The following is an 18,438-nucleotide window of genomic DNA, read 5'->3' as shown; positions in this document are numbered from 1 at the left end:
TTATAAATGTCTGTTCTGCCACTTTTGAAAAATGTAATGCATTCTTGCTGAATCCCCAAACTTTTGAATGCCAGTGTAAAAAGTACACAAATTGTTATAAATGATTAAATTTTTAACATAAATTAAATTCTAAAAGGTAGCTTTGGGAATTCTTAGCGGAGAAAATAACTTTTGTGATTCTTAAAATTTTCAAGTGAAACAATGTTCACTGCTGTCAAGATAATACAACTAATAACATCATAATTTATCTATCATGGTGCATCATTCATGTCTGTAGAACAACATACATAAATGCGCTAAATATATTTGTTCAAATCCCTAAGTATAATCAATAGTTTCAGGCATATCTTACTAATAAGTTAAAAATTCACTGTACTTGGCTAGTTAAAGTCAATTCAAGTCAAGTCACCTTTATTTCTATAGCACTTTTTTACAATATGGATTGTTTCAAAGCAGCTTTACAGTGATAGACAGGAAAATAATGATTCAAACAGAATTAAATTCTGCAGTGAAGCAGCTCTAAAAAGACAATAGTAAACAGTCATTACTCAGTTGAAATTAGTTCAGTGTTGATTCATTTTGGTTCAATAACTGAGTACATCAATTGTGAATTGAGTTCAATTCAGTTATAAAGCAGCTCTGCAGAAAACAGTGATGACATCATCGTCCAGCTCAGTTCAGTTCTCATCTGATAGTTTTAGCGCAGTCAAATCAATTATATTGCTGAATACTAAGTGTCCCCAACTAAGCAAGCCAAAGGCGACAGTGGCAAGGAACCCAAACTCCATCAGGTGACAGAAATAGAGGAAAGAGGAAAAAAAAAAAAAAAAAACACTTGGGAGAAACAAGGCTTATTTGGAGGCAGGGACGGAGCCATGGATGGACCTAGTGATTGTGATTTTGCTTAGTTAGTGATATAGTTTTATACTGGACTCTGTTTTGCACTCTCTCCTCTCCTGTCCTGCTTTGTTTTTGTTTTAATTTTTCCACATTGTGGCCACTTCCAGCAGATGGCACTGTGCTTTATTAGGTGCTTTAGTGCTTAAGTCATGGGTGAAGGGACCGGTCTGTCAATTTTTTTTTTTCTTCCAAATTAAACCGGTTGAAAAACATGGGGTGATACGAATTATTCCAGCTGACCCATCATCCACTTTTTGTGGTATGTTTTAAAGAAGAGTACACCTGGGTCTGGAGCAGTAAATAAGTAACCAATTCCATTTTAGCGGTACAGGAAGGTGACATTTAAAGTGGAGTGCAGCCAAACTGGGAATAGGACTGACCTCTCAGAAGGAACAGCAAACCAGTACTCGTGCTTCCTGTCTCTTTGGGCGTACTGCAGCATGGAGGCACTGGCATGAGAAACAAAGGTCTTCCGCATGGCCCTGCCAACACGCAGACACAGGAACTTGTGCAACTTGGACTTCTGCTTGCCTTCGGACCCCGACACAACTGGGACAGGAAACAAATAGCACAAAGCATGCACCTGTTTTTCATAGTTATCTCAGCATTAAAAACTAAAACATCAATCTTGCATCCCATTTGTTTTAATCTATATTGTAGCATATTTATGCACGCTGGATGCAACATAAGCTAAATAAGCTGTCATGTTGAGTGAGCTGATGTTATTAGTGTGCTGGAGAGAAATAAATAAATGAAGCAAATTAAATCTGTGGATCTCCAGCGAAACTAACTGAAAATGTATCTTTCAGCTTATTTTTAGGGTCACATCCTCATTAGACTGCAGCAGTGATACAGCAGGATCATATGTAGGCTGACACTTCAATATATTTGTAAGTTATATTATGTCATCAAGGATTGGATATCTTTTATATAAGCAATATCACTGGGAGAGAGAGAGAAAGAGCTACAATAAGAAATAAGCTTAAAGTCAACATGACACATTGCAACCCATTTTACTTGCATTTTATTTTTTATTTTCGAAGTTGTGAAACAAAGAAAAAGTAGGCTGGGACTTTTTCTTATCCTTTCTGAAACAACACTGGCATCCATTTTTGAGGAGTTTTTCACCATTAATAGCATCTTGATATATCCCACTACATCTTCAGATCTATCTCTGTTTGCTATTTTTGCTGTAGCCTTTAGAGATGGACTGAAACTGAAATACCAATGTCAATGATTTTTTTTTTTTTTTATGTTACGGCCAATAATCAATAAATGGCAGTAGTGTTGTCAAAAGTACCGACTTCGATACCAAGTCGGTACTGAAATTTTAAAAATGTGATGCTTTGAGCAGAACACCTCTGATTGGCCATTGTGTTCACATGCTCATCAGATATGTCTGTGATTGGCTACAATGATCAACACATGGGAGTGTTTGAAAGCACACGGAAGTGTTTGAAAGAGTTTTGAAAGCCTGCTTTCAAACGCTCCCGTGTGTATCCGTGTAAGCGTTCAATGAAAAGCATCATTATTGTCTATTTACAATATGTTTTTGAAGCGTTGATCATTGTAGCCAATCATAGACATATCTGATGAGTGCGTGAACACAATGGCCAATCAGAGGTGTTAACAAATCTGCTCAACAGCACTAAAAGTCTTACATTTTTAAAAATTTCAGTACCGACTTAGTATCGAAGTCGGTACTGAACACTAAATGGCAGATATTATAAATCTCAAAATGCAAATGTACATATTTCACTGTACATGGGCCATATTTGATGACAGAATATAAAGAATAATTTTTTTTTGGGGGGGGACCTTGTGAACTGCTGAATCAGGTATAAATGAGATCATGAACATGTATTAAGAAAGATAATAGTGTCAAATCTGATTTCATGTTGACTTTAACATAGGTTACCTTCCTCTGTACTCTGCCCCTCATCTGCTCCAAGCTCATAGGCTGGTGTGAAGTCACTGGACATCCTTTGTTCTCCTTCCTTCATATCACTGGTCGATTGCATAGTCTGAGCTTCCGTACTCTTCTGTGACTCAAGGGCTTTTGCAAAATCCTCAACAGCCACAGTGTCTGAACAAAGCGACTCAGATGTGGTGCGTGATTTGACCTCATCTGCAGGTTGGTCCCTTATCACATTCTCCAGAACGTTCTCAGACAGCACCTCATTGTATAAATCTGAGGTATTCAGACTCTGCTCAATGCCACTATCCCTCCATCCACTTCCCTCATTTTGTACAGCTTCTTTTACATCCTTTTGGTCAGCCATTGAAGGTTCTTCAGTGGTTGTGGCGGCCTGGTTGATGGTTTGCACCGATTCAGAAGACGCACCAGAGGACTTTATCTGCTGCAGCTCGTCAGAAGATGTTGCGAGGGCATCATCACGGACTGGAGAAAGTTCTGATTCTGTAAAAACGTCTTCGGACAGAGAAGCTTCCGTGCTACGAGGGGCCGTACTGGCACTGTCGTTGCCCGTCTCACGGATTCGGTGTGCTGCATCTCCTGCATTGAGACGTGGCGTTCTCTTGAGATGGCTTACCTCAGGTACTGAAGGCTCAAGCTCTAGATCTCTGGGTTCACAATATAGAAACAATCACCATATCTGTAGCAAAAATTAGTAAATTAAGTAATTCAAGCTTTAAAGCAACTTACGGTGGCACAAGCTCTCGGACCCTGATGTCAGTGATCTCCCTGCACATGGCTGCAGACTGCACCTCCTCCAGCGGGCACATGATCCCGTACTCCTCACATCCTCGCTCCTGCACCAGCCGGTCTGACTTATGAGGGTCAAACATGACATTGTTCGGGGTTACCAGCAGAACACCACTTACTATACCCTAAAAAATAGAGAACAGAGGAGAGAGATGGCAATGAAAAATCAGTAGATCATTACACTACTCTTCTGCACGGCCAGACTTGATTATCACAGTAAAGACCAGTACATATTGTTATTGTTATTGTATACTGATTATTCTGGCCGCAAACCGTCTACTTAGACAGTAAGAGATCGACATGAAATGCTACCAATGTTTTTTTTTTGGTTTTTTTTTCAAGTACTGTTTAGGGGTAAATCTGAAATCAGTGATACCACAATAATAGATCGGCACAATAATAAATTTTTGTTCAGGAATCTTTGATGAATATGAACAGCATTTATTTGAAATAGAAATCTTTTGTAACAATGTAAAAGTCTGTAGTCTCTTTTGATCAATTTAATGCATCCTTGCTGAATATGAATTTCATATCAATTGAGTATTAAGTTCTTTAAAATTGGAACAAATCAATCTTACAGACTCTAAACTTTTGAAAGGTAGTGTATATATTTCTACCAACTACCTCTAACGCATTCTCTCTCTCTTATACTCACCTTGCCATCTGTGATGTATTTGCAGTTCATTTTAAGGAACTTTTCCGTAAGCGCCTCTTCCTCCTCGGAGGTGGACGACACCACTCTGGCTGGTCGAGGAGGCCCGTGACCCAGGCCATGGGTACTGTGTCTCCGGTGGACATCATCTGAGTCCTGGTGGGATGAAGTTGGTGTAAGAAACAGCTCAATCAGTGGTAGCCCTCGCCACATCACACTGAATGTGGCTCAACCCTGTGCTTATAGTACATCTTCTAACACCCACACCCACATACAAACACCCACAAACACACACACACACACACACACACACATACAGAGTCATCATAACAAGGAGGCTTGGAAATAACAACCCATTAAGGCATAAGGTAGATCCCTTGAGGGCTTTCTGCTGTAAAAAGGCTGACAGGCGGAAACCAAGGAGACTGAGGCAGGTTTCCTAACACGATGCTGCACCAGTTGAGTGACTGTCAGCGTCTTTGTGTGTTTGTATGTGTGTGAGCTCATTATAGAGAAACAAGAAAAAGGAAAGTCAAAGTTTGTGCTGACACACCAATACAAATCTAATGATTATAAAAAGTTACTTGTTTAAGCTTTACAAAATTTCACATGCATTGCAGCAGAATCCTGAGCTGAAATGTGAACAAGCTGATACTCTTGGATTTGAGCTAAAATCGCAAATATGGAACATATGGTTGACTCCTCGCTCAGTATATTTCAACTTATCACACAAAGAGCTCAGTGAAACACAAACACACTGCAACCTCTTATACTTGACAAACAAACATCACTTGCTCATTTAACACTAATAAAAGAAAACCAGGTTGTTTACTGGAGTTTACAACCAAGCCAGTGATGCACACACAGAAACTGATTTTAAGTAGTCTACTAACTGCATGTATTAAACTAAATTTGGCCCTCAACAGTAAACATAACCAGCAAAAGATGCTCATATGTAAAACTGCAACCGATAGGCCATGAGCAGCATGTTTGAGGCAAACATACATGAATGTAGCAAAAATGGTAAATCCACACTGTGCTTAAAGGGATAGTTCACCCAAAAATTTAAATTCTGTCATTAATTACTCACCCTCATGTCGTCCCAAACCTGTAAGACCTGTGTTCATCTTCTGAACACAAATTAAGATATACTCTTTCATGTCAGTCTCCTACGCTGTGTACCACTTATGTAGTAAACACAGTGCAGCGCTTCCGTGTTCTACGTCAGACCGCTGGCTCAGTATTGGCTGACGCTGTTCACATGAGCAGCACGACGCATGCGTGTGATGCTGACGCAGAACAATAATGGGTCGGCATGAGTTGGCATTCTGACATAGAACCCGGAAGCTCTGCACTGTGTTCACTACATAAACAGCGTAGGAGACTGACATGAAAGAGAAGAAATTGTTGAATAAACTTTTGGGCACAAAAAGTATTCTTGTCGCTTCTTAACATTAAGGTTGAACCACTGTAGTCACATGAACTGTTTTAACGATGTTTTTACTACCTTTCTGGACCTCAAAAGGTGTAATGACATTGCTGCCTATGTGTGGTTCAGAAACCCTTGGATTTCATCAAAAATATCTTAATTTGTGTTCTGAAGATGAACGAAGGTCTTATGGGCTTGGAACGACATGAGGGTGAGTAATTAATGACAGAAATTTCATTTTTGGGTGAACTAACCCTTTAACTGCATAGTATGTTTTCCCTGACACATGAATATTACATGTGTACAGACTGTAGACAAGTATATAAATGTATGGCTGCTGTGACTGACTGCACAGTTTAGATGCACTCCACTGTGTATGTATAATCAGTATGCTGAAATGCAAAAGCCAGCACTGAGTAACATGAATATTGCATGAATGTTCACGTGACAATACGTGTTTTCATGTAATGTGATGGTACTATAACATAGTAAATTCTCCAGGCTATTAAAATGACAGGGATATGCATTTGCATTCTTATTCGTGAGATGCATGTTAATACCTGAATACATTTAAAGTTAGTATTAGCATGTGCATGTGCTTGCTTTATCCATTGATGACTCATAAGGAAATGCACCCGTGTAACCCTGAATCACTGGCATTGGGCAGCAGGACCAGTAAATCCATGACCATATGGAGCCGGAACTACACACAGAGGCACACACTAATCCAACAGAGGTGACACAATCCATTTGGCAACCTCAAAATGGCAGTCCAGGACATAAATTAGACCCTTAAACCACACAAGGACAGATGAGAGCTAAAAGAGTAGCCATGGTGATCTTTTGCAAGATATCTTCCTTCTTATTTGTCATCCAGTATCACCAGCTAGGGACAAATATAGCTGGGAGGAATGCAGTTTGTCTGAATACAACAATTACTGGAATCTCTGGCTTCATAGAGAAATAACAGCTGTATCCAAAAGGGAAATTCATCGCCACCCCCTTGTGGACACAAAACTATCTGAGACAGAGATTAAAGAAATAGCCCACCCATAAATAAAAATTTACTAATTTACTCAACATCACGATGTTTGAAACATGCATATCTTTTATGGAATACAAAAGGGGAAGCTTTTAAGAACTTACTGGTTATTTTTTCCATACATTTATAATTGATGGGAATGGAGTTTCAAACGAACACACAAATATATAGTACGCATGACTTTTGAGTTATACAGAAGGTCAAGTCTAGAATTTTTAAAAAGGCAGCAAAAAAGAAAATCTAACAAACAAATGAATAAATAAATAAATAAATAAATAAATGCACACACAACAGTTCTGGTTCTCAAATCTGATTGGCTGAGAGGTTTTCCAGCCATGCCATAATATTCTACCAGTATCACCACAAGAACCGTTTCACCGCTTGAATCACTCCGCTTTCAGCATTCTCACAGCGAGTGTCATGGCGGACCAGCAAACCCACCATATTTTTACAGATAATACTGTTATTGTGTAACGAAATGTAGTTTTAAGAGTGTTTTTAACTTGAGAATGTAGTTGTTTAGACCTCAAATATGTGATTTATATGTAAACATAGCACCTATTTGAACATTTGTTTAGACGCTTCCGGAGATGTGAGCTCCAGGCGGACAGCAACCGTTTAGCGTTCGTGTACCCGCAGAGAACAGCTTCATCTCGGCCAGTCCTTTTGCCGCTGGCTCTTATTTAGATAGTGTTTAAACACAAGGTATAATTCGCTTTGAGTATATCAAACGAGCAATCTTTGGTCTTATTAATCTATTACTTGTTCCAATTGCTTAGTCGATCTCTCTCTCTCTCTCTCTCTCTCTCTCTCTCTCTCTCTCTCTTTCTCTCTCTCTCTCATAATAATCTACTCTACATAATACAATAAGCTTCAGTGAACCAACTCAGCGTTTCTTCGTTACTAGTTCTAAAGTGACGTTTTCGAATTATTAACGGAGGCTTGGGCTCAGCTGTTAAACTGTCAACTTGAGATTTGAATCTGTGGCGGGAGGAAGTAGTTCCTCACAAAAGAGGGTTTTTAAAGACACTCCATTGTTGTTTTTCATTTATTTACACACTTGTGCCGTCAAGCCGTTGTATAATCGCAATATCACACTCGTAGTCGTGCAATATCGCTCTATATCAACATGGCTGTGGATCCATACATTCGAGATATATTTATATATATATATATATATATATATATATATATATATATATATATATCAAAGCAGATCTTTAAAACGTCTTCAAGTATGTAAAGGAGTTTGGCCATTGATTTGGATCTCTTGACCTATTTAATTGGACAGGCTCAGCAACTACAAATTAAAAAGCTGGTTGAAGTAAACGAAAAATAATTGAATCTATGTAAAAATGCAAGCTATGCAAACTGATATGGCACTTCTATTTCACTTTACATGGTCTATTTCACTTTATACGGCCTACTGCATAAATTTAGACATAGATTACATTAGTGTGAAATCATGATTCAAGCCGTTTCACTTAATAACTTTGAGCTGAATAAGTCTTCATATTATACTGAATGGCCCTTAATGAAACCCAACTTATTACATGGATTATTGAATTCCCCCATCCCTGTTCCAAATCATGGAAAAATATGCTTATACACCACAATGAGCTAAAAGATTTTTGGACTTCACAATAGAAAGGCACATAAAACAATGCATGCCCAAGGGTTATAAGCATGTGTGGTGATCAATATAAAAAGCAATTCTTCTTGCTTGAGTAACAAGTTGTGGGAAACTGATCAGACCTTGGCATCCAAAATCATTTAATCATATACCTGTGTGATTTAAACAATGATAAACGACAAGTATAAGCTTGTCCTCTCACTGTACGATCCCCTTGAAAGCTGTGGATGAAGATTGAGGTGGCACTTACTGTGGTGGCCTTCTCCAGATCAGCCTCTGAAGAGGTGGGGGAGAGGGGGCTGATGGGACTGAGGGAGGGAGAGCTGTCTGCACTGGAAATGTATTCTGGGTCAGGGACATACAGAACCTAAAGATCAAGACACACACAATTTAGATTTATATCATCTCGCATGTAAACAGCATTTAGTATTTAGCGAAGTAAAATTAAACGGGCTAATGAAATCAGTGAATGAAAACAAGCAGACAGCTTATTTGATCTCCAACAAAACCAAATTACAAAAGAAAGCAGAGAGCATGAATTACTATTCGGAACTCAGCATTGAAGTTATTTACTGAACAAATAGAACGTATATTTTTCTATAAAAGCCACTTTTACCCAGGACATTTTCCCAGTTTTAAATGGTTCCAGTTCTTACCCTGAGGATCACAATATCTCTGCTCATTACTGTGAAACTGTGGAGGCACCAAGATGAATTTGCTACTTAAAAAGGCATTTGAAATTTTAGAAGTGGCACATTTTTCACCTTACACTTACAATTCTAGATACTGTGAAAAGCAGAAGTAGGGCTGGGCAGCATGACGATATATGTAGTTACCGCAGTATAAAATGTCTATCGTTAGAGATTTTGCAATATATAGCACTATTGACACTTCAGAGTGATGAAATGCATGAATGAGAATATAAAGAGCGGGACGATCTTGATGTTAAAAAGAGTTATAAGTGCAATAAATCCTGAAAAAAGAACAACGAAATAGCGAATTTGGGACATGCTCAATGTTAAAAAGAGTTAATAAGCACAATAAGAAGTGAAAAAGAACTCAATGCGGTGCACGGGCTGACGGACACAGCGCAAGCGTGCGCACAGAAAGCCAGCAGGTGATCACAAATTCAGTTCTCTTTCACATCTAATTGCGCTTGAATGGTTGAATACACATGCAGTTATGTCAAAATGCCCATCGTGTGGAGTATTCACGTAAACACAGCTGGTTATGTTTCAAGTGAAAGTAAACAGTTGGGTGTAAACTGGATGTGTATCAGTATAATGGATCCGTGCGTTTGGTCTTAAAGTGACAGCAGCCTAATAAACCTACCTGAGTCATTAATGTGAATCAAACAAAAGAGAAAATAACTTACTACTCTAGACTGAATAACTTTTTTTGCTTTAAAAAGAATACATTTTATATTTAATTCATAAGGTGAAGACTATGCAATATTTGCTGTACTATGCAAAATTTCTGTACTAATTTTATCTATATGTTAAAAAAATGAAAATTATCCCATGATTTACTCACCCTCAAGCCATCCTAGATGTATATGACTATCTTCTTTCAGACAAACACATATCTTGGCTCTTCCAAGCTTTATAATGGTAGTGAATGGCGCTAAAGATTTTGAAGCCCAAAAAAGTGCATCCAGAGGGTTAATAAAGGCCTTCTGAAGCGATGCGATGGGTTTTTGTAAGAAAAAAAAGAAAAAGAAAAAAAGAAAAGAAAAGTAGACTCCTCTCGCAGTTCAAACAAATAGGGCTGGGCAACAAACCCAAGCTCCTCTTCTCTTACATCGAAATCCTCCGACATTTCTATTTAAAAATTCTTGTTTTAGACTTCTAATTTGTGACCCGTGTTTTGTTTTGCTCTATCCCTTCCGCATTTGTCAATACGTCATGCGTCACGTCAGAGCTTCCGCCGTAAGTCGGAAGTTGGGTACGGATGTTTGCTGGAAGCTGGTTATTATAGTATATAAAGTTGTAAATAACGATATCTTTCTTACAAAAACCCATAGCTTCGCTTCAGAAGGCCTTTATTAACCCCCTGGAGCTGTGTGGATTACTTTTATGATGGATAGATGTACTTCAAAATCATTAGCAACATTCACTACCATTATAAAGCTTGGAGGAGCCAGGATATTGTTTAATATAACTCAGATTGTGTTCGTCTGAGAGAAGATAGTTATATACACCTAGGATGGCTTGAGAGTGAGTTAAAACCTGGAATAATTTTCATTTTTGGGTGAACTATCACTTTAAATACACCTACTGTACCTGAAAAACTTTAAATTTAATTCATATTTCTGTTATATTGTATTTGTCCTATTGTTTGTAATTTGCTTCTTTTTTTCATATTTTTAATAACAGAAATGAGATAACACAAAATAACTATCACGAGATATATGTCCTTATCATGAAATAAAATTTCTCATATGGTGAAATAACAATTTGGTCATATCATCCACCCCTAACTGGAAGAGAGTTCAGCTGGATATAGAGACCATCTGCTCTAAAAATTACAACACCATACAGTACCTTGCCAGGGACCACAGCGCGAGAGAAGAGTTTGTTGAGTTGGACGAGCTCGTTAGGAGTCGTGTCAAACTTCAACGCAATGCTGTTGAGTGTGTCCCGGGACTCCACCTAGAGTTGAGGCACACAAAAACAAAAGTTAGATATCATTTTATAAGCTAAAAAAAGTTCTAAAATAAAGACATCAGCTTCCAAGTAACACGGCTGACTAAGCATTTAAATCTGTTAGAACAGCAAATCAAGGCCCCTGTGAAAACCGACCAATGCATTTTATGAGACGTCCACCTGTAACAGAACACAAAATTAAAGTTCCCTTTCTCTCCTATCCGTCTGAAAAAAGTGCAATATTAAAACGAAAACACAGCATTATTTTATTTTCGTAACTGCTACATTCATCCAGTATCATCCAGTATGTAGCATATGTAAAATACACAATAAAAATCGAACTGTATAAGTCCAAATGAATAAACCCACAGCTACCAACCAGTTTAAATGTGATTTTGCCCATTAAAACCTAATGGTTGTCAAAAATCAGATAACTAAGTTACATAACAAAACAGCTTTTATGTAAGCTCGAACTCACCAGGTGTTAAATCAATATCTTTCAAACTTGTTTAGAAGCACGTGGTTTGATTGTAGCTGAAGAGCGCTAACCTTCTCTCAAGATACAATATCTGTCCTTCAGTGCCATGGGGAAATGAGTGTATGCTTTGCAAATAGCACTCAAGAATCTCTAAATGTCAGGTTAAACACACAAAAGAGAGCACAGAGGGACGTATTGAGCCGGCTTCATGATGACCACCGAGTCTGAAAAGCTTTAAAAATATCTCGCCCAATAAAAACAAAAGCATCTTTATGCCACAAAAGACGTGATTTGATGAAACATTATAGAAACATAACACCTATAGAAATGACATACCATAAAAAAAGCATTCAGTGAACTCAGTCATTATCTCGAGACAAATTATAATTAAGCGCTTTTATATTGCATGATGCATGAGTGTGTTTACTGCAATGGCGACAATGAGGAATTCATCATTTGATGGCTCGTTGCAGTGGCAAGATGTCACATTTGTACGTTTTGATAAATCCCCAGGTGGCAGGATCTCAGATCTCCGGATCACTCAGTCACCTGATCCAAATCATTGATTCTCATTGGGTATCGCTTACAGTCCAACAGCCGGACATAAATAATTGAGAGCCATCTCTCCGTCTGCATTCAATTTATCCTTCAGAGGGACCCTGAGTTTACTGATGAGTTTCTCACACATTTGCATATATATATTTCATCTTCTGTTCATGTATATGTTTGTTTATGTGTGTGTGTGTGTGTGTATGTAAGTTTCATATAGTTTGGATATAATAAATTGCTTATTTCAAAAGATATCTTTTCCAACAAGAAATAGTTTTTCATCAAATCTTCTATCCACTTGCGAACCCCACTTCCAATATCTGCTATGGAATGAAAACTCATATGAGGTACATGGATCTCATCACAACCGTAGGAATGAAGTACAGTCGCTGTGTAGCTCTAACAGCATTGATTGATTAAGCCCATCAATCTCTGTGGTCACAGGGCCACAAATCACTATGATTGGTTAGTGTGGATATTAGGGTGTGCAATTACAGAGGGAAAGTGTACGGTTTCACAACACTGACAATAAGAAAGAGAAAGGTGGGGGCTTGGTTACAAAAAAGCAACAGCTACACCTACAAAAAACTTCTGGAAATTCTTTTTAATCCCTTCATAGCAGTTTCATACTAACTTTTTCAGTGACCAGGGAATATATAAAAGGTTGAAATCGATAACCCAATCCCAAGTATTAAAATTTGGCGTGTAACTTGTTCTGCACCATTTGTGCTAAAGACACGAATCGAACACGAAGACACGAATCGTTTTTAGGAGTGGAGAGCTATTACTTTCCCAAGTTATCGGATGATTTTCTCCTGATGGGTGATAAAAATGAACAAAACAATACCATAGACTGGACTCATGCCTGGGAGAAATTCATAGAGAATAGCAACCACCTAGCAACCACCCTGATTGCCTTAGCAACTGCATAGCAAAACCTTGTCAAACACACACCACTCCTTAGGCATCATAGCAGTTAGTTTTGAAAGGGTATCACTCACATTTTTTTCTCTAGAAAATGCAAAAATCTAGTTTTTGATACTGATATACAGTATATACAGTATATTATAAAATTTACACTACTCACATGAAAGCTCGAATTTAAAATGTAAGTAAAATCAGACATCAGAACCTTTTAACGTGCAGTATAATGTTTGAAAAAAATTAGTCCTGATCAGGATTATTATCATTAACTGAAACTTAAACTATTAAAAAAATTGTTAATTGAAATAAAGCTGAAATAAAATGTAAACATTAGATGAAAAACTCAAAAACTTAATGAAAATTACAAATGTTGCCTTGACAACTAACTGAAATTTCAACAGTTTAAGTTGAAGCACTAAAAATACTAACTGGAAATAAATTAAATTAAAATATTAATATAAAAATAAAATAAAACCCTAAATAGTAATATTCAAAAATAACTAAAATTATAAGAAAAAAAAAAAAAAAAGACAAAAGTACCTAACAAAATTACTAAAAATTAAACAAATTAAAATGAAAACTGAAAATACAGAAATAAAAGCTAAAACATAATATTTAAAAAAATAATAATAATAAATTAATAAATAATACTAAATAAATAACACTAGTCTTGATATTATCTAATTTCAATATTGGTTTAATCAGATCAATGCTATAATTAATATAAAATAAACTACTATTTACAAAATATAAAAAAATAAAATAAACTATAAAAATAAACTAAAAAAAATAAATAATAATAAATAAAAAAAATGACAAACATAAAAATAAAAAATAATTGTAAAATTTAAATAAAATAAAATAAAATAAAATAATACAAATAAAATACAACCCTGTGCTGTTACGTATACACACATATTTTCTAAATAAAGCTCTATTCCACGCACTTAAAGGTTTGGCTAAAAGGTAGCAGGCTGATAGAAGCACCAGTCAGCTGCCACCGCGTCTCCCAGCATCCCCGGCAATGCCACTGTTACCATGGAGAAAGTCACCACCTGATTTGAGGTCATCTCAAGAGCATATGAAAAAGCTCTCTCTCGCTTTCGCTTTCTCTCTCTCTCTCTCTCTCTTTCTCAAATCATTTAAAATGATAAAGGCAGGAGAAAGGCATGTTTCTGAAAAGACTTTAAATGCTCACACAATAAGATATCACACAATCTCCTAATACAGAGTCATTTTATTATATGTGGTACATATTTTCCTTTCACAACACCTTGCTTCCCAGCTGCAAAAAGACAGCAGGTAAACTACTGTACCATGAACAACAGCAATTAAAGTCTTTCCTGAAGCACATACTAACAGCTCTGCAGAGTGAATGAATCATAACTGATGTGCAAGCGCACATTTCCATCCCAAACATAATTACATACATGCGGCTTTGTGTACACACACTCATCCTTAGTCAAGCGCACAAACACACACACCGGTGCATTATGTAAACAGAGCCACCTGGATCAGACAGACAACACCTACTACTCACCACATACTCCATGGTGCCTTTGGGCCTCTGGAAGGATATCCTCCGAACATCTTTCCTCTCCAGCGCACTCTTTTTCTGCCCGGTGTCTGAAAGTAAACGAGGGAGAGCGCGGGTTACGCTAGTCATGGTCCTCCTCTCTCTTCTCATCTCCTCTGCGCTCCGCACAATCTGTCCCCCCCCCCCCACTCCTTGCGTTTGTTCGTCCGTTAGCACCAGCCGCGGAGCGACAGAAAGAGAGAGGAAGCTTGCAAGACCAGTCGGCTAGTTAGTCCGCCTGCCCGCACACAGGGGAGTGGCTCTCGGCTATCACTGTGTGCTTGGATACACTGGTCTACTGGGACGTCAGACTTGACCTGTGGGTCTAAGTGTCCTGGCGACAAGAAAATGCCATTAAACAGTAGAGATGTTTTATGAATCGTTATGTCATTTTTATGAGCACACTTGTGTGGGGATCAATGCACTATGCCAGCTGATACCACATGTGAACGTCTGAGAGTTTATAGCACAGCAGATTTGATTCTGATATTTTGGCCTGCCTAATAAAATAAACTACAGTTGCATTTGGGTGATTTATGTTTGGATGATTAAAATAGGCACTTAACGAGATTAAGAAGAAATTATATTATGATCATCTTCATGCTCAATGGTTTTCTGATTTTTTTTCTCTACACTAAATCTACACTAAATTCAACTTAAAAACTTAAGTTGCTGCCTTACATTTTTAGGTATAAACAAACTGGCTGTACAAGTCATTTTGATGAGTTAAAGAAACGGAAAAACATGTTGTCATGACTCATTGATCTTATTTTTAACAGTGAATCATTCTGTTTTGAAGTTTATCAATCTGTCACAGTGTTGTGGTTCCTTATTATTTTTATGTATTAAAACAAAATGTAAAAATAAATGATGTAAATATAAAATAATGTAAAAGTAAAAAAATGCAGTAAAATAAAACATGCCTATTCCTTGCCTATCACTCCAATTTTGTTTCAACTATAAAAATCCATCATAAAAACATGAATTATCACAAGTTCTAAACCAGCTGTATTCAAATGGTGGCTTGGTTACATCTGGGCCGCGGGACATAATTGCAGCATTTTATCGTTTCTACAGTTTAAAGTGAGCAGCACTTCAAAACAACAGAGCGACACACACCAGAAGTGCTCAGTGTCGTTTACGGTAATGATTTTTCGGTGCTACATTATGTAATATTTTTATCTAGAACCAAACCCACTTCATTCAAGCCCTTATTCGCTCCGTGCGCATTGCTTCTCTCTCCCACTAAAGATGCTAAACCACCACATTAAGAGTTGCAGATGACGCAGTTATTTTAACAACAGTAGCAGAAACAAAAAATAATAGCCTGAGAAAACATCTGATCTTACCTTTTTTATATTCATATCCAGTTGGGAGAAATAATTACATTTTTTGGTGAATATTGGTAGAAAATTCTTAGACCACTGCTTTGGTTCTCGGGGCCCAAGATTCTCATCTTTGAGTGTTTAGGATTTTTTTCTTTTACAAAGTACTACAGCTGCCCCGATGGAAATGTATAACTGTTCCAAAAAGTATTATCCGGACCTCCACTGGGAAGGAAATATAGAGACCGGACCTCTTGGAACTTTAATTAAATACCCCTGCTCTAAGCTATGCAACTCTATAAAAAATAAATAAATAATAAATAAATAAATAAATAAATAAATAAATAATCTTACAATTTTGTATAGAGCATAGTTTCCAATCAAACTGTAATTTTGTTAAATTATGCAAAAATTAAAAAAAATTTAATTGTGTCTATTTTGTATAGCTAAAATGCAAGAAAATGGAGTTGAACAGATTAAATAAATTAGTCTATGAGTGCAAAAAGTGTGTTCTAAAAATTTATTTTCTAAAAAGCCCACATGGCCAAAAGTGGCCATAGTTGAAAAAATGCTAATATATCTATAACAAAACAAAACTCATTAGTTACAGAATAAACACTGTAGCTTTGATTTCTGCAAAACTAGAATGCATGTCATAAAACTGAACAAATCCCATTTCCCCTTGTCTGTTCATTCATTAAATATTGATGAATAAAATATTTGATTGTGTCTAAACCAATTCCACAGAATACCACAGATTTTGCCAAAAAGTCAGTGCAGAAAATGTGAACAAAGTCATTAGTGATATACTAATAATAAACACTCTGCACAATTTAAAAAAAAAAAAAATGTCTTTGGTTTTGTTTTGTTTTTTCAAACTTCTCTGTATTATTTATGAATTGCAGATTCTGTTGTATTAAAAAAAGACCATTTACATTGAAATTTTGGGATTGAAAGAATTCTCTTGCTCACAAAGGCTGCATTTATTTGATGAAAAATAAAACGGTAATATTGTGAAATATTACAATTTAAAAGAATTGTTTTCTATTTAAATAATTTTTAAAATGTAATTTATTCCTGTGATGACAAAGCTGAATTTTCGTCATTATTACTCCAGTCTTCAATGTAACATGATCCTTCGGAAATCATTCTAATATGCTGAATGCTGCACAAGAAACATTTCTTATTAAAATCAATGTTGAAACAGTTCTGCTGCTTAATATTTTTGTGGAAACGTTTTATGATGTTTTATGAATAGAAAGTTCAAAAGAACTGCATTTTTTTTTTTAAATAGAATTTTTTTTGTAACAATGTAAAAGTCTTTGCTGTCACTTTTGATTAATTTAATGCATCCTTTGCTGAATGAAAAAAAAAAAAAATGTCTTACTGACCCCAAACTTTTGAACAACCCACAAACACTGGTCTAAAAGACAACTGACAGCCATTGCCCTTGCTATCTGTTCAGGACAATAAATCACTGCTCTGAGCCTCTTATTATCTTGGCACCTTCGGCCATGACGGGTTATTTTTAGAAGCAGGTTCCCAACAGTGGCGGAAATGGCTCCCTGACTGATACCTACGAGCAGATGCCTTCACAGACGCTGGCCGACGGGGGTGAAGGGTCTTTGGGTGAGAATGGAAGGTGTCCGCTTTGGCACAGGCTTCCTGTGGAGTTTAGTTACAATTCACCCTAGACAAACTAATCACGCTCACCTAGAAAAGTACAAGCTGTTGGGATACAACAGGTGGGATTCAGCAAAATTGAGCATTCCTGATCGCCTTTATCTGGGAGCTGAACATTTAATTCATACTGACCTTGAGGCAGGGCTGTACAGTGCGACATATAAAATTGATCTGTGCGATGTACAAATTGACCTCAGAAGCACACGTGCGACACAGTTTTGCATGTGTGCGAGACAGAGCCGCTTGTTTGTGTGATGTGAGTGTTTGTCGTGTGCTTTTTTTGTGTGTCAGGTTGATCTGCATGATTAACTGAAACTGAAATCGTGATTTGGCTTAGTGCGATTATGAAAATCGCAATGTTTCAATTAAATAAATATATGTGCAGCGTGTTTCATGGTGAAGTGCACTGTGAACAAGTTACTTTTAAAAGTAATGCATTACAATATTGCTTTACTTAATTACTTTTTATGGAAAATAATTTAAGATTACTTTTGCGTTACTTTTTCTCAACTGGGCTGGGCTTGCTTGATTTTGTGTTTTTTTTTTTAAATAACAAAAAGAACAAACACAAAAGTTCTATTTTTGGCAAATGTTAAGGCCCATTCACACCAAAAGTGAAATGAATAAGCCTCAGGCTGAAGAAAATGCAAATAAATGCCTGTACACGCCTGTAGAGGGCACAGCTCATTTTTGTCATTGTTTTGTTTTGTTATTTTGTTTGTTTGTTTTTTTGTCGCAGCTCAAAGTCATTTTTGCTTGTTAGTATAGTTGAATTGGATCATCGTAGGTCAGCAGCAAAGACATTGGTTAAAAAAGTGAGATTATACGTGAAGTGTATTTGTGTTATTTAACATATTTAATTATTGCAGATTTGCGT

At 36.8% G+C, this 18,438-nt stretch overlaps 1 protein-coding gene across 4 annotated transcripts in view; it reads right to left on the bottom strand.

The window, feature by feature from the left end:
- The window catches only part of oxr1b (oxidation resistance 1b), a 58,320-nt gene that overhangs the window by 14,960 nt on the left and 24,922 nt on the right, over positions 1-18,438 (bottom strand). For all 4 annotated transcript variants that reach the window (XM_051871962.1, XM_051871964.1, XM_051871963.1 and 1 more), the window contains 7 exons: positions 14,518-14,603; positions 10,925-11,032; positions 8,632-8,748; positions 4,281-4,433; positions 3,566-3,750; positions 2,819-3,483; positions 1,281-1,449 (listed from right to left, as the gene is read on the bottom strand). In XM_051871962.1, the coding sequence (XP_051727922.1) occupies positions 1,281-1,449; positions 2,819-3,483; positions 3,566-3,750; positions 4,281-4,433; positions 8,632-8,748; positions 10,925-11,032; positions 14,518-14,603 (1,483 nt within the window). The remainder of the gene's footprint in view (positions 1-1,280; positions 1,450-2,818; positions 3,484-3,565; positions 3,751-4,280; positions 4,434-8,631; positions 8,749-10,924; positions 11,033-14,517; positions 14,604-18,438) is intronic.

Source organism: Ctenopharyngodon idella, chromosome 19, assembly GCF_019924925.1.
Source record: "Ctenopharyngodon idella isolate HZGC_01 chromosome 19, HZGC01, whole genome shotgun sequence".
NCBI lineage: Eukaryota > Metazoa > Chordata > Actinopteri > Cypriniformes > Xenocyprididae > Ctenopharyngodon > Ctenopharyngodon idella.
This window is presented reverse-complemented; position numbering and strand designations above follow the sequence as displayed.